The following is a 17,162-nucleotide window of genomic DNA, read 5'->3' on the forward strand; positions in this document are numbered from 1 at the left end:
AATTGTGGAAAAAAGAATTTGTGTTTAAATATTAAATAGTGAGATGAATTAGACACAGGTTAGAAAAGAAAATATGATTGAATCCCTATTCAAATGTTAATTAAATTTATGATACATGAAAATTTAACAGGATGATTGATTAGGACAGATAATGACAAGACAAAAAGGAATGAGACCATTTAAACCAAGTGAGTGTGTGAACCTTAAACAGTTTTGAGAGTTTTACTGATGATTTTGTCTATTATGTTGAGCTTGATAGTCAATTGTGGCCAAAGCTTCTATAATCCTCGTCGCTTGATTTGCATCAACAACCATCATTGTGCCACCAGCCGCGACATCTAGGAGCATCTTTGTATTTGATTTGAGACCATTCATAAATATGCTCAGTTGAGCAATATCTTCAAACTCATGATTTGGGCATTTTCTTAGCATCCTCTTGAATCTCTCCCATGTCTCACAGAAAGACTCCTCTACTCCTTGTCTGAACATAGATATTTCAGACTTAGCATTGATGTAACGACAGATTAGGAAAAATCTTTGCAAATTTTTTTCCTCCACATCCTTCCATTTGGTTAAACTCTGATTAGGATGAGATATAAGCCACTCCTTTGCTTTCCCTGCCAAAGCAAAAGGAAATAAACGCTTGTATACACTCTCAAGATCACCTGATTGGAAACCCATAGTTCCCACCAATTCATAAAAAGTAGCCAAGTGTGTATGAGGATCCTCATGATCCATCGTCGTGAATTGATTGGTACTAATGAGGGTAAGGAACGCATGCTTCATTCCAAGGCCCTGTTAGTTGCAGGCACTGCAAATGCTAGAAAAGTGTCTATGCCCTTGATGTATGGCGTAATCTCCAAGAGTTCTCCTAGGAGGTGGTGTTTCCTCCCCCGCCATGTTATTATTCTCCTGAAAAATATCAATGGAAAAAGAAGATGTTGAAGAGTCCTCTCTATTATCTTCTTGATTCTCTTTTTGCCTTTGATTTTCGATTTTTTCTGGTCACCTTCTCAATTTCTGCTTCAAATAGCAAGTGGTCTTCTGGAACCTGACCTCTCAATATCATATAAAAGCAGCTAATGCAATAGTTAGAAGGAAAAATTCACAAGTAGTAACCGAAATTTTATATTTTATATTTTTTTTTCGAAAATTAAAAAATAAACAAGAATTTAAATAGCTAACTAAAATAAGATCAATAACTGCCTAAACTACAAATTAAAACTTAAAGATAAAATAAAACAAAACAAAACACTAAAATAATACTAAGAGAAAATAAAACAAAAATATTCAGAAAAAAAAAAAGAAAAACTAAAAACAGAATAAAAGAAAACAATAAAAACAAGAAATAACTAAAAACAAGAAATAAAAACAGAATAACATAAATACTAGGAATAAAATAAAAATAAATAAAAATAAAGCTAAAACAAAATAAAACTGAAAACTATAATTGTAAATAACTAACTAAAATTCTACACTAGCTTACGTAAGAATACGAATTAAAACTAGTAAAGAAAAATAATTAATTAAAACAAAAAAATAACAACTACATAAACTTAAATAAAACTACGTAAACTAAACCTAAAAAAAAGAAAAAACTAAAATAAATATAATAAAACAAATCAAAATAAAAATAAAATAAAAATAAAAACAAACTAAAATAAAATATAATAAATTAAAACCAAATCAAATCAAAATCAAAATAAATCTGAAAATAAATAGAAACAAATAAAATCAAAATAAGAATTAAAATAATAACAACAAATATTCGAATTAAAAATAAAATCAAAACAAATTTAATTAAAAAAAGTAACAAATATGAACACAAAATTAAAACAAATCAAAACAATTAAAATATTCACAATATTTAGTAAACTATACTCGACAAATCAAACTTGTTCCCCAACAACGGCGCCAAAAAGTTGATGACTTTTTTACGGCAAGTGCACCGCATTTTTAAAAAGTAATAATTGTCCCTAAGGACATATATTGATCCCACAAGGAACAATAAATTATCGAGTACAATAATCGCTAAATATAAAAACAGAACAATAAAAAGAGTTTTGAATTAATTGTGTTGGCACTGATCAATCAGAAAATAGACAAAGAATTGGTTATTTCAAGTTGGCAAAATAGGGATTAGGTTTCATCTTTCTCCCTCTTATGTATTTTGATTAGCATGTCAATATTAAGTTCTTTGATTGAAATTGATGCCCGTATAAAATTCATTTATAACGATTCCTCGCATATAAAATCCTTAAGAATGTTCTCTAACGGTTCTGTAACTATCGATCCCTCGCATAATTATAAGAACAACTTAGAACGAAACTTAGACGTTAATGGCAATTAACATTTCAAGTCTATCCCTAACACTCAAATAAATATGTTAAGTATTGTTGTTTAGGTCCAAACCCTAAAAATACCTCCTGGTCAGATTTAAGATTCTTAATTTGTCACAAAAAATTAAAAGTAAAACAACAATACCAATAATCAATCATATAAGATATCACCTCGATACATAAGAGAGTTTGAGCAAATTACTCTCAATCCCAAAGGATAGAATTAGTCACGCATACTTCTAGCACCTTCCATTCTCCCAACTAGGTTACAATTCACTCTATGGTGTTTTTCTCTCAATGGCACCCTAGGGTTGAACCTCTAGCCCCCCTATTTATCCTAATTTTCTAGGGTTAGGTTGCTTACTGTGTCGCGCTAATGGGCTAAATTATAAAACATAAAAAAGGCTCAATCTTTCTTTGCATCTTTTTCCATTCTGGGACCTTCTAGCTTTCTCTTTTTTAGCTAAAATTATTCTCCTTTACTCCAAATCTTCAATCCTCCTTATTAATCTACAGTTAAGACCAAATTTGGGAATAAAATGCTCTTATTCAAATAAAACTCATAAAAAATATAAAAGTTATAAATCCATAAATTAGGGATTATTTTATACATAAATTAGCAATAAATCCTCATAAGTACCTATATTTTAATTTCCTCTAAGCAATGACTGGATGACACTTTAATACTTGATTTTCTCAAATCTCATTCATCAGTCTTCATGATTTCTTTAGTCAAACGTTGAGTATGGAAACTCTGGATAGTGACTTATCTACATCTTGATGTTCCTAAAGTACATTTAGAAGCCTTTCGTGAATCTCAACAATCAATATAATCTTTATAATAGATCATGGATATCACTGAGAATAATATCTTCAAATATTTTTAAATTATCAACTCTTTCTAATTCTAGATATTGATTCAAAAATACATTATCAACACTTTCCATATTAACTTAAATTAAAACAATTGAGCAGAATTAGATTTGGTTTATATTCTTGTGAATATATTTCAAAAAACTCTTTAACACATAATTTGTTATACACTATATTTTTTAAAACATTTCTTATACAAACTTTGAATTAGATCAATAAAACACATTTGTATTAAAAATCAATTTGTAATCACTTAGGAAATTATATTTCTTCTTTGAAATATTTAAGCATAGTATATTCATAAAAACACCTTTGTTGTTTGGCACACATCTTCCCAAGACATACATAAAAGACATTCTTTATTTCTTCATGCACGTCAACTTGAAGTCTTGGTCTATACTTATCGTCTAAGTGATCTTTTATTAACTTATTAGATGAAGTAGAACTTTGCTCTATCATCTATTAAATGAAGCATATGCATTTGTGATTTGATCAACATCTATCAGATGCAATTACTTCATGTATTCCAAGCCCTACACTTGTTTTGTTTAAGTACATACTCAAAATGTTTATAATATTGTATTTTTCCTCTAAAATAGTTATACTTATATATTTTTTAGTATTTTAGAATGTATGTTATTCTATCTTGCTATTAAGGAACAACCTATGGTTGGACGACCATTTCTCTCTATTATATATCTCTTAACTTTGTTGAGCGATGACTCGTGACTGGGTAGTCATTTGTCTTTATTCTACAAATTTTCATTTTAGTTTAATGAAAATTGTAGTTAAGTGAAATTAACTCTCTATTGAAAGATAAAAGTGATGTTCGTTGAGTAATAGTCAATGACGCAACATGCACAAAACTTTTTTTTCAATAAAAATTGTGTCCCTTTTAATTTTATATAACTTCCCTTATACTTGATTTTTTTTTTTAATTTAAATGAAATTATATGGATATTGTAACTAGTTTATATATCTGTTTGGCAAAGTATGAAAATGATGTGTTATGAATTATATGCCTTTCATTGGATATTAAGATTATGAAAATTATTATATTTGGATATTAAAAATAAAATGGATGAATTGAAATGGTTATGGGTAAATATGAAATCATAAGTTAAGGAAATGTGGTACTGCTTACTTAATGGAACCTAAAAATTATAAAAAAACATTTAATATCATAAACTTCAATTAAAATATGTATCTCATCTTCGTTTCTTATTGTCATACCAATGTTATAATAAGTTTGAATCAATAAGTTTAATCAAATGAGGATAACAAGGTATGAGACAATAACATAAAACAATACTAAGAAATATAGCATGACAATAGTAGGTAGCAAAAATGGAAGATAAATAATAATATAACTTGAATTCAATGACAAAATTTAAATAGAAAAATGTGGAAAAAACTTAAGAGATGAAAAAAGTTTGGTGTGACATTTCAGGTTGAAGAAGTTTTTCATTTTTAAGATAATCTCCGTGTAGAATCATCATTTGACTCCTAAAAATTTAAGATAAAACTCGAAAGTAAAGTATAATTCTTAAAAGTTTCTCACACAGCTAAAATTTTCATATATTATAAAATGTTTTAATAAGTGAGTGACGAAGATGATTATTAATAAGCTTGACTATATGAAAAACTCTAACCTAATGATAATAAAATGAGTCTATAATTTAAATGCTAATTCTAGAATACTATAAGCTTTGGCTGAAAACTTCAAATAGAAAATGAGATGGAATTTTGAATAATAAAATTTCAATTATCCTTTGTAATAATTTCTCTTTGGTCGAGAATCAAGGATGTGATCCTCGTGATGTTCATATTTCCTTTGCCTCTCCTTGATCATGTTTTCTATGTCTTTGTTTGATTAACCCTTAAAAAAAGTTTAATTGTTTCCATTTGGACTTTAATTTGGACTTCAAAGATGCTCTTTTCTTTGTTAGACTCCCTTACCTTGTGTGGTTGCTCCTTCATATCTTCTACTTTGGGTTCAGAAATTTCAATTAAGCTTATTTTAAGTATTACTTACATCTTATTTTATAATATTTCTTGTAATGTTTCTAGAGATTGTCTTGCTTTTTCTTCTTCAATCATACACTCGATGAGATATTTGTTAACTAAATTATTTAAATTAGGCATTATAACACTTAAATTGGATTATAGGGGTGTCATATATGAAATACTTTGATTTTAGTATGATAAGAAAAGAAAATTACAGACTTAATAAAAAATCTTAATTCCATTAATTTTGTTTAAATTTCATTAATGATTAATGTCACTCAATACATGTTTTATCTTTAATAATTGTCATGTATATTTATTAAATGAAAAATTAATGTTAATATATATTTAATCTTAATATCAATTTCTTCTTTAACAAATACATGTGATAATTGTTTAACAAACAAAAACGTGTTTAGTTAACCCTAATCATCAACAATTTTAAACAAAATTAATCGAACTAAAGATTTTATATTAAAATTATAATTTTTTTAGGGATAATTATTTTTTTAGTTCCTATTTTTTAATGATTTTAAAAAACAATCAATTTTATCATAACTTTTTTTTAAAAGTATACAATTTAATCCCTTTTGTTAAATTGTATGAACAATGTTACCTAATGATTATATGACATATAGAGTGACATTGTTATCCCACGTGTCTCCATGTGTAACCCAACATGTATATTCGAAGACACTACACTCATTTACATCTTCAACCCAATTTCTGAAAACTCTCTTTAAATTTTTTTCTCAACCCCGACGAAATTGGCAACAAGATCAAATTTGTCGATTTCAACAACAACAATGACATCAACTTCGCGAAGTTCAAGCACATTAGGAGCATGGTTTAACACTAGTAAATCAATTTTGTTAATTTAGGTTAACTCACAACACATTTTCCCCTTTTCTCATGCCCTATTTCACAATGCAAATTTCCCCTTTCTCTATCCCTAAATTGAGTTGCATTTGTTAGGTCCCAACGGAAATGTCTACTATGAAAATACATTAAAGCCCCAATTTGTTTCAATAAATTCAAAACCTAAAATTCTTGTGTATGGTATGTGAGAAAGGTTTTGGAGCTAAAGAAACCCTTCCTCATTTGAGCTCAAATAACTCAGTGGGTGGAGTTCAAACTGTGGGTGGTGGATACTACAAAGGTTTATTTTTTTATTTTATTTGTATTATAAAAGTGTAGCACATTATTGATTTTGAAATGCATTTGTTATTAGACTTCAAGTACTTCTTGATTTCTTTGTTTGTCTTTCCTAATTAGAGAGATGCAATCCTCTGAGCAACTCATTTCAATAAAGCTTTGAAACTTACATAATTAAATAAATAAATAAATTATTTCTTTGAACGCAATTATTTTTTTATTTAATTTAGTGTGAGGCATCTGTAAATAAAATCATCACTGTGTGCCACATAATTTGTTACGTAATCTCAAGTTAACATCGTTCAGTAAATTTAATAAAAAAAAACAAATTGTATATTTTTTAAAAAACTTAGGATAAATTAATTTTTTTAAAAACTACTATAATAAATGTACCTTTAACCTTTAGTATAGGAAAAAAATAATTAGACTTTTTTTATTATAATAGAAATATGAAATATGTCGATATTTATTATTATTTAAAAACACCATCTATTAATTATAAACTAACCAATAAATATTTAAATAATATGATTAAAAAAAGCATAAAAGTGATTAAAGAGAATGAGTTGCAAATTACAATATAAATAACTCCAACCCCTTGTGATGTCTTAATCAGATCTTGATCACTCATCATACGAAGGCGACGCGTAGCAAAAGTACCCTCGCGCACGTTCCAAATTACAATAAAAAACGTAAACCACGTGTCCGTTTTCCATAGGATGTCCTCCTCACGCGCCCAGCCGCGCTTGAAAAAATGGAATAGTTCGGCTGAGACGAACGACGAACGTGACGAACCTACTCTATAAAATCAAACGAATCTTGTTTTCCGAAATCACAACTCAAGCTTCTCTCTCTAAAATCTACTCTCTCTCTCTCTAAAATTTTCTCACATTTTCTCTCTCTTGAAAATCTTTTTAGCTTCCAGAACCTTCCGCCTCATCGATTCGATTTTTCTCGGAAACTCGAATCGATATCGTGGCTCGAGCTGCATGAATTGGTTCGTGAAGCTGGATTCGTCGTCTTCAAACTTGAATTCCAATCACCTCGTTGCGTGTTTACTGATTTTCTTCCTCCATTTCTCGCCTCAATCGCTCTCTTTCTCGTCGAATTTCGTCGCCGAATTCTTCACTAACAATAATCCGATTTTTGGTTCCGATTATGGAGTCCAGAAATAAGCGTAGTCCTCAATTAACCAGAGGTTTGCTTTTAATCGATTTTTCGGTTTCTGAATTTTTTATATTATTCTGTGCTTTTCTCCAATGTCGGTGGTGACTGCTTTTGCTCCTGATTTATATATAGTGATAGTAGTGGTGGTGAGGAATGAAAAGAAGGTTTTTAATTTTTTTAATTCGTGCTGCGGTTTGATTGGAGAGATTAAAAAGCGTGTCAGTAACAGTGGGAGGCACGTGTTCGTCTACCAGACGCAAAGCTGTAGGCTTTTTTTTGGATAATTTATTTTACACTTAAAATTAAATTAAAGTAGCTATAACAAAGCTTCTAAAAATATTTTTGAAAAAAAAGTAATTTCTGTATTTTATGTATTGTTTTCCGAAAACTTTTGGATAGAAGTAATTTGTGTATTTTTAGTTTTAGAAAACCCAGTTTATAAGATGCGATTTAGATTTTTAAACTAAATAAAAATACTAGAGGACAACTTAGTCCATGAGAGAGAGAGAGAGAGAGAGATGCAGGAATAGTAAGTATTTTTATAGATGTGTTTCCATATTTTATTATTTTCCTTCAGATTGAATACCCAAAATGTAATTTTTGTAGTTCAACAATTCATCTATTTTAGTCTTATATGTATATATATCGTTTTAATCCATTTTAATTTTTATGCATATTATTTTAATTTCTTTTAGTTTCTATTCTTTGAGTTTAGAAATTATTAATTTTTACAATAAATACTTTTAGAGTCACATGGTTCATTTCGCTAATATTATTTTTTTATATATTATACTTTAAATTATAGAAAAGTGGTTTACTTTTAGTATTATATTGTCTTTTAATTATTTATAACAATTTCTCTTAGTTTTATAATAATTCTTTTGCAGAATACATTAGTTCATAGTCTAAAGTGTTTAGACTCACATTATGCACGCGGCGATTTATTTATTTATTTATTTTTATATTAAGGTTATTGTTTTGTGTGCAACAGATGTATACACCAAACCTCACTTACGTGATTTCATGGTTTGCGAACTGAGTGTTATTTATTTTTTTGAAAGTGAAACTATGAGTGTTTTTTGGTAAGGGAATGACGTTTGGAAATGATTTTGATTTTTTTTTTTCTACCATATTTTACACTAAAGTAGGCCAAAAGAAATGTTCGTATGAGGACAGAGAGAATTGTAAGATAAGATATATAATGTAAAGAGAAGAGGTAAGGAGAGAAAAAATTATTTGAATTGATATATAATACACCCATGATCACTCTTGTATTAGAAGTTGAGGGAATAATTTCAAAGTGGAATTAATGTTATGGACCGTTCGATCATATTTTCTTTCTTTTTCCCCTTTTCTTGTAGCTCTTTGCTATGGAAACAGCAAGCAGGAGGGGAGGTCACCATCTGTTATTGTTGTTGGTGGTGGCATGGCTGGGGTTGCTGCTGCCCGTGCACTTCATGATGCTTCGTTTCAGGTAACAACTGTGTGCTAGTTTAATTATATGGATATTAAGAATATTTGTTAAACCTGTATACTTTAATGAAAAACAGTACTTTATATGACAAAAAATGAATGCAGTTTTATAGGTATTTTTGGGCCTGATCTCCAATCACAATAAGGGTTTTACTTCTGCTAATCTATGTTAAACTTCAATGCAAGTGGATGCTAGTTTATTGGAGAACACTACCCAAAGAATTTGAAGAACTGCATCTGAATTTTGTTAAGTCCATGAACCGAGTTATTCTAAATAAATATTGTGGGCATAGCAAATGGTTGCTCAGCATTTTCCAGTAGTTTAAGTAGGTTGCATTTTATTTCAGTGAACAAAATTGGTGGGTCAATCCATGATTGTGATTTCCCCTGCTTTGAGTCAATTTATGGGTCATTTGCTGGCGAGCCTGGTTGAATGGCAGCTTGTAATGGTTCGGGGGAAGGGTCCTGGGTGATACTTGCTAGTTTAGAATTGGACTGGTTTTGTACGCACATTTTGGTGAATCAATTTTCACGAAAGGCACGCATGTAGCAAATGAATTGGGGCCACATTTTGTCTTTTATTTTGATGAACCTGATAGAATTTTATGTGTTTGGGCGAATGATGCAAGTCATGAAGTGGCAAAATAATTTAACTTTTAAGCTAAGGATTGTGTTTTTGTGTTGGTTCTAGTCGAAACTTGAACTGCTTTATGTTTGTATTGTCAATAGTTAAACTATTAATATGCATTTTCATATTTGAGGGACTAAATGTTGTTTTTTCAAATTTTGTTAGGTTGTTCTCTTAGAGTCAAGGGAAAGAATTGGTGGCCGAATTCACACTGATTACTCATTTGGTTTTCCTGTTGACCTGGGAGCCTCATGGTAAGGCTTATTTTCTGATAATTTTATCATGTTTATGTTTTAGCGAGAATGCAGAATTTGTCCATTACTTTCCATGTTTGAGAAATAAAAGTTACACACTATTCAGGTTGCATGGAGTTTCCAAGGAAAACCCACTGGCTTCTGTCATTGGGAGGCTGGGGCTACCCCTTTATCGTACGAGTGGAGATAACTCCGTACTTTACGACCATGATTTGGAGAGGTAAGTACTTAGATTTTCATGATTTATTAATATTATATAGCAAACTCTGTCACACTTGCATAGTATGTATGATCATTGATTTCAAATAACATTTGGCAACATGTTTTAATATATTAGCTGGTCATTTTGCATGGTGGAAATTACTATAGACTACTTTTCTTTACTGAAATTCATCAAATTCTTGCAGCTATGCACTTTTTGATACGGATGGGAATCAGGTTCCCCAAGAGTTGGTAACAAAAGTAGGTGGAATATTTGAGACAATTTTAGAGGAGGTAATTAATATTTTTTATTAATTTCCTACTTATATTTTACCTAATAAACTCTATTTTCATAGTTTGAAGAAATTTTTTAGGCACAAATTGCATCTCTAAACGATCATTTGATTACTAAATGCAGACAAATAAAATAAGAGAAGAATTCAGTGAAGACATGTCCGTATTTCGTGGTCTTTCAATTGTTTTGGATAGGAAGCCTGAATTAAGGTTATTATGGACATAAGAAATAATTTCTTTGGCACCATTATTACTCTTTTAGGCCTAGTAATTGATAAGATTTCTTCATCTCGTGAATCCAGGTTGGAGGGCCTTGCTCATAAGGTGCTTCAGTGGTATTTGTGCAGAATGGAGGGTTGGTTTGCTGCAGATTCTGATACTATTTCACTGAAAGAATGGGACCAGGTAATTTCAACAAATCAAGTTGACAATGTTGTTTGTATTAGTGGTCTAGTTCCAAATCCCCCATCCTTCCACCCACCCCAATTTACGCACTGAATGATCTATTCTCTTTGGTCTTGCATACAGGTAGTGAAAGAAATAGTTTGTAAAGTCGTCTCATAGCCAGGTGCATGAGTCTTCAACATGCAGCCTTTCTATGACCGATAATCATGTAAATGTGTTTCCTGATCTACATATAGGAGTATGTATCTGATTGAAACCCTTTTGCACCTTAATAAGTCATCTTAAGGCAAATTGCATGATATACAATTAAATGAATGACGGCTGCCTAAGATTTGAAACTAGTGTCAATTTAATATATAATACAATACAGTCATTATAACATTTTTCCTCCACTATAAATGGGTGGTTCATTTCTGTTAAAGTGGTTGGAGTGGGATGAGTAGGAATCCTATATCATCTGAATATACCATCATATTGCATGAATTATTAAAAGGTGGTCTCAACCTTTATGAGATGTAGGGTTCAAAATTGTTATGCACTTTATACCGGCCTGCCATAAAGTTTGTTGAAAAAGAATCTATATTATAAATACACAACCTTTTTTACCCTAATTATAGCATCTTACATGAAACTCTTTAAGTAACACGTAATCTATTTTTTTCTTCGTAATTACTTATGTCCTGTACTTACAGGAGGTGCTTCTCCCTGGTGGTCATGGTCTAATGGTCAGGGGCTACTTGCCTGTTATAAATACCTTAGCCAAGGGTCTTGATATTCGCTTGGGACACAGGTAGATACTATTTTTAGTTATTATTTTAGATTAGTATGTACTATTTTGTGTAATTAATTCTCTGACCTTGGTGATGCCCCTTTTTCAGGGTCACAAAAGTAATTAGGCGATATAATGGCGTAAAGGTAACAGTGGAAAATGGTAAAACATTTTTTGCTGATGCTGCCATTATTGCTGTTCCTCTTGGGGTGCTTAAAGCAAAGAGAATACAGTTTGAGCCTAAACTCCCAGACTGGAAGGAAGCTGCCATTGCTGATCTTGGAATTGGACTTGAGAACAAAATCATCTTACACTTTGAAAATGTGTTTTGGCCTAATGTGGAGTTCTTGGGAGTAGTTTCTGATACATCTTATGGATGCAGCTATTTCCTTAATCTCCACAAGGCCGCAGGTCATCCTGTCCTTGTTTACATGCCTTCTGGGCGGCTTGCCAAAGACATCGAAAAGATGTCTGATGAAGCAGCTGCCAACTTCGCTTTCATGCAGCTCCAGAAGATTCTTCCAGATGCTTCTTCACCGGTACTCATATTAATTTTGCCTGTTACTAGTTTCACTTTTAGTCTGCAACATAAAAGAAACGAATGCTTCAATCTCTAGTAGTACATTGTCTAAGCTACATAAAGCATAGTCTATCTGTCCTTCCATTTTTTTACAAGTGTATGACTTTGGTCATTCAATACTTAATACGGTCTATGTATTTTAATTGGTAATTTGATGCCACTCTGCAGATTCACCATCTTGTGTCTCGGTGGGGCTCAGATATAAATTCACTGGGTTCCTATAGCTATGATGCTGTAGGAAAACCCCATGAACTGTTTGAGAGGCTACGAGTCCCAGTGGATAATTTGTTCTTTGCTGGGGAAGCAACTAGTATGAGCTATCCAGGATCTGTTCATGGGGCATTCTCCACCGGAATGATGGCAGCAGAAGATTGCCGGATGCGAGTGCTGGAGCGATATGGAGAGCTTGATTTATTCCAGCCTGTGATGGGAGAAGAGGCTTCCCTGTCTATCCCACTTCAGATATCTCGTATGTAATTTGGCTCACAACACAACTAGTAGACAGAAGCAGAATCTCTGTTTTGTTCTTCACTACGATCTAGCTCTCTCTCTATATACTTAGGCTTGGGTCCCCTTTTGTGTTGCATATCCATAATCAATGTTTGTCATGAAATGGTTATATAAATATTGTGTACCTTAGAGCCTTTGCCATTTCTTTAGTTTTCACCAAGTGCTTCTTAGTTTGAGAATGTCTCTGGACTCATCAACTTTATATTTGCATGCATGATAAAAGTATGTCAATTCGTGTTTTCTCTCGTCTTTTATATAACATTTGTAACAGTGGAACCTGAAATCTTCAAAGAACTGACAACACGTTATTGTATTTTATGGTGATTGTTGTTTCATGCAATAATTTATAGTTTAAATATCTTCCACATGTAGGACTTTATGACACTCAGACATTTCCCAGCTGTGTAAAAATGTTGCCTCGGACACAGACAGGATAATTATAGATTAAGAAGTTTTCAGAAATTTCACATGCAGGAGGCAGTTCTATGATTTTTATCTTTATTCAATTACTTTAATTACGTTACAAAACTTTACACTTGGGCATAAAGGAATTATTAATGCTACAAGTTTCAATCTCATGAATTTTCAATTTTTAACTTGCCCCTCTCGTTTTGTGCACACGTGTGACATATTTATTGAATTTTCAATAATTAACCGCAAGTGGAAGTTGGTTTAGTTCTTTGATAACCAAAATTGTGTGAACTGATATTAAATATAGCAACGAATCAAATGATATTCCCGTGTCCCAAAACAAAATTATTGTGCAGCTAAACAACTTTTTTATTCTAAGCCTGAAGGAAATGAAAAAGAAAATGTTAGTAGTTGGCTATCAAGTGATCTAGGGTCTCATCTTCTGCTGATCTTTTGATGCGAGCAACAGCTTTTTCAACCTACAATTGCGTAGTAAATTGCTTCACTTTGCATGTAACAACCAATTCCTGTAACATTTAGTATTCTTTTAATTTTCGTTACCTCTGCATCCCAATTTGTTCTAGCAGTCAGAATTATTAGAGTTGCTGTTTGTACTAAAACTGCAAAGATCATCCCCCACCAGATACCCTGTAACAAACCCAAATACTAAGAAATAAGTTTTCAGAGAAACTATTCTGGTTACATTTCTACAGATTAAAGTTAACTTCAGGGGAATTTATCTTTTATTAATTTTGTTGAATAGAAATATTTATGAAGAAATTTATTCAGATGTCTATCAGAAATGTTTTGAACTTACAGCTACTCCTAGAGTTGTTTGAAAGCCAAGAACACATCCAACAGTGAGACCAATGACGTAGAAAGAAGCCAGATTCACATAAGCCACAACAGCCTGCCATCCACTTCCAATTGCAACTCCTGAATTTTTCCAAAAGGAAGGATCACAACTAAAAATGATGTGCAAGCATTTTTGTTGGCACTTACATGATATTAATTAATTTTTTTAGCAAAAATTAGTTCATTTTTTAAAGTTTAGTGGGAGTAGATTTTGTTACCTGACAGTATTGGTTGAATGAAGTTTAAGAAAACTGAGATAGCAAGCAGTGGAGTCAAACTAGAAACTTCCTCAATGACTTCAGAGTCGGTAGTGAAAAGCTTGCTCAAAGGCTCCTGGCATATCAAAACAATTGCACAGAAAACTACACTGATGGCAATGCTGATTCCATTCACTACAATGACAGAAAATTTTGCTACTCTTGGATGAGCTGCCCCTAATTCATTGCTGATTCTGACACTACAATCACCCAACTTCTCATTAACACCATTTAAGTTTACTCAAGTTAAATGAGCATTTTTTTCTTACACTAACCTGGTTGCAGCACTTAGACCCAACATAAATTGCAGGTCCCAGTTTAAGTAATTCATACTGAATGAGCATTCATTGACATGGAAATTATGGTCAGATAAGATGAACATTTATTGGCTATACCAATAAAGGATGTTGTCATAATAACATACCAAATGGAAATAGTGTCCACTGAGACTGTAGGATTGGAGATCAACCCAGATAAAAGTATCAGTCCTTGATTATACCATGTCTCCAAACTACATTACAATGTATATTTAGCTTGTCAAATAAATAAACTATGTGAACATCAGGGTCTGTATGGATTTTTTTTTTCTTGTTTTCAATTCTGATTTTAACTTATAGTTACAAAACTACCATCTATTTTCACTCTGGGTTGTCTTGATAACATTCCACAGGTAATGGTGATAATAACATTTTCGTGTTTTCACTAAATAAATCACTGAAAAGAGTGTACAAAGTGAAAACAAAAGTGCTATTTTTGTAAGGACAAATTTTAGATACAGTTTTTTTCAAGTATTTTATGTGTTACTGTTCAATTAGAAATAAAGTTGTCTCAGTACCTTATTCTGATTTTTAAAAGCAAACTTTTACTGTGCAGATTACTGATATAGAAATTCAATTCTGATTAGGAGGTAACAAAAAAATACTTAAAAAACTAGATCTAAGTTTTGTACCTTTTCTAATTATTAGTAAAAGTAGAAAATGTTTTCTCAAATCAAACAAACTCCAAGAGATGCACTTCAAAAGAAATATTTGTGTTGTTTGTGTGAGCAAGAGGGTGAGAATTAGGTGGATTTTTGGTCTATACCACAGCATCCAAGCATAAGCAGCTGTGAGTTTGAAATAAGGCCAAATTCCTTTGAAAGCTTTCACAGTGAGGCCACCCCAAGTTTGCTTACATCTTGGGCTAAGAATGATGTATAGCCCATTCAACAAGACAAGAAGCCACCAAGAGATGCTGAGAGTAAGGGCAGCCCCAACAAGTCCATAGTCCAAAACAAAGACAACCAACCAACTGAGAAGAACATGCAGAAGGAACACCCCAATTGACATGAATGCAAGAGGGTTCACAATGTTCTGTGCTTGGAGGAACCTCTGCATAGGGCAGGATACTGCAAATGCATAGAGTTGAAGAATGATTCCTCGTGCAAAAACTTGACCTTTCTCTGCTATGCTCTCTGACTGACCAATGGCTTTCAGAAATGACCCTGAGAACCAATAGAGAAATGTGAGAATCACTGCAGCTCCCAAGTGTAAGATGATTGCTCTTTGCAATATGATGCCCATTGCTGAGTATTTTCTTGCCCCATATGCTTGCCCACACACAGTTTGCACTGCACTTGCCATCCCCAACTGTTTAAGCAGAATTCAACAACCACTTTCACAGATTGAATATACAAAACTGAGCGCAAGTTGCATACAAAGAAATTTTCCCTCCATGAAACATACACAAACATTAGCATAATAGTCTCTATTAATACTTGAAATTTATTGAAATCACCAAATTTGAGAATCTCACTCACTTCTTATTTACTAAACTCATTCATTTTTGTAATTTCTAATTACTGTTAACACATAACAGTGTTAAGAAAATATAGTGAAAATGAGTTGTTATCACTTCTGGTAACAGATATACATCAGGACAATGTGCAAAATGAAAGTCATAAACTAATTCTATTGTAAAATTGAAAGTAAGGACTCACATTTCTTCTTCTTCATACTGACTCCTATCCAAATATGACCCCACTTTCACTACTTGTAATACTTTAGTAGGCATATTAGCCATGTATTTGATAACTGAGTAAGAAGCAACTTTAGAAATTTTCATAAATTGATGTTGAAGCAATAGATTGTAGAACCACCCCAAATCAAAGTACATTTATGAAAAAGTAGTAATAAAACCAAGCTCACTCAAAATGACAGGTTAGGTAAAAGTTTAAGAGGATATAAACCAAGGAAGCATACCATAATCCCATAAGCAAGACCCTGAATTCCAACAATGGCTATGGATGCCCCAGCAAGCTCAAGAGGCCCCAAGTGCCCAGTGAACATCAAGGTGACAAAGCTTAGCATGTAGTTGAAAATGGAGACAAGAATGGAGGCCCAAGAGAGTAGCCAGATGAGCCTTGACTCCCAAGCAACAAGTTGAGGCCACCATCTCAACTCAATGGACCTATGTTTCAAGAAGTCTTCAATGGTGTCTGATGACAAGTCTGGAATGTGTGAGTGTGAATGAAGACCAAGTAGAAGTGGTTGGTAACCTGATTCTGAGTTCATGCTTGTTACCTCCAAAAGAAAGGAAAGAGGAATTGGTAGTAGTATAGTGGAACAGTGTGAATGCTACATGTGAGATTTTGTTCTACCAACCATTCTTCTTCTTCGCACTTACCTAATATGCAGACATGTGGATCAAACTACCCCCAACCAGAACAATATTTTCCTCACAACATTCTTTAAAATGAGTAACGTTTGTTTTTTAAACGGGTAAGTATTATTTTCGTCGATATAATTTTACACAAAATTAAATTTTGTTATTAATCTAAACTTTACACTTTCCGAATACTTGTAACCTAAATACTTATAGTAAAAAAATTATGGAACTAAATTTTTGTTAAAACTTTTTTACATGATAAAAAATTATCGATATGAACTAAGGTGTAAAAATATTTCATACTGACTCATTATTCATGTGGATCTTATAATGATCCT

At 32.0% G+C, this 17,162-nt stretch overlaps 2 protein-coding genes and 1 pseudogene across 2 annotated transcripts; 2 read left to right on the top strand and 1 right to left on the bottom strand.

Moving 5' to 3' along the window:
- Positions 1–403: 403 nt before the first annotated feature.
- Positions 404–510, top strand: LOC137833768 (small nucleolar RNA R71; annotated as a pseudogene).
- Positions 511–7,202: 6,692 nt separating this feature from the next.
- LOC137831089 (polyamine oxidase 2-like) lies at positions 7,203–12,977 on the top strand. Its single transcript, XM_068638617.1, has 10 exons — positions 7,203–7,572; positions 8,903–9,015; positions 9,808–9,896; positions 10,003–10,116; positions 10,304–10,391; positions 10,516–10,601; positions 10,694–10,796; positions 11,489–11,586; positions 11,675–12,104; positions 12,314–12,977. The coding sequence occupies exons 1-10, from the start codon at positions 7,533–7,535 to the stop codon at positions 12,620–12,622; spliced, it is 1,470 nt and encodes a 489-aa protein (XP_068494718.1). The 5' UTR covers positions 7,203–7,532; the 3' UTR covers positions 12,623–12,977.
- A 371-nt stretch (positions 12,978–13,348) lies between these two features.
- Positions 13,349–16,792, bottom strand: LOC137831088 (protein DETOXIFICATION 41-like). The gene is made up of 8 exons (XM_068638616.1): positions 16,419–16,792; positions 15,262–15,806; positions 14,603–14,689; positions 14,454–14,510; positions 14,140–14,378; positions 13,884–14,002; positions 13,628–13,714; positions 13,349–13,545 (listed from the first exon to the last, which is right to left on the bottom strand). The coding sequence occupies exons 1-8, from the start codon at positions 16,728–16,730 to the stop codon at positions 13,471–13,473; spliced, it is 1,521 nt and encodes a 506-aa protein (XP_068494717.1). The 5' UTR covers positions 16,731–16,792; the 3' UTR covers positions 13,349–13,470.
- Positions 16,793–17,162: the final 370 nt, after the last annotated feature.

The sequence above is a fragment of the Phaseolus vulgaris genome, chromosome 6 (assembly GCF_000499845.2).
Source record: "Phaseolus vulgaris cultivar G19833 chromosome 6, P. vulgaris v2.0, whole genome shotgun sequence".
NCBI lineage: Eukaryota > Viridiplantae > Streptophyta > Magnoliopsida > Fabales > Fabaceae > Phaseolus > Phaseolus vulgaris.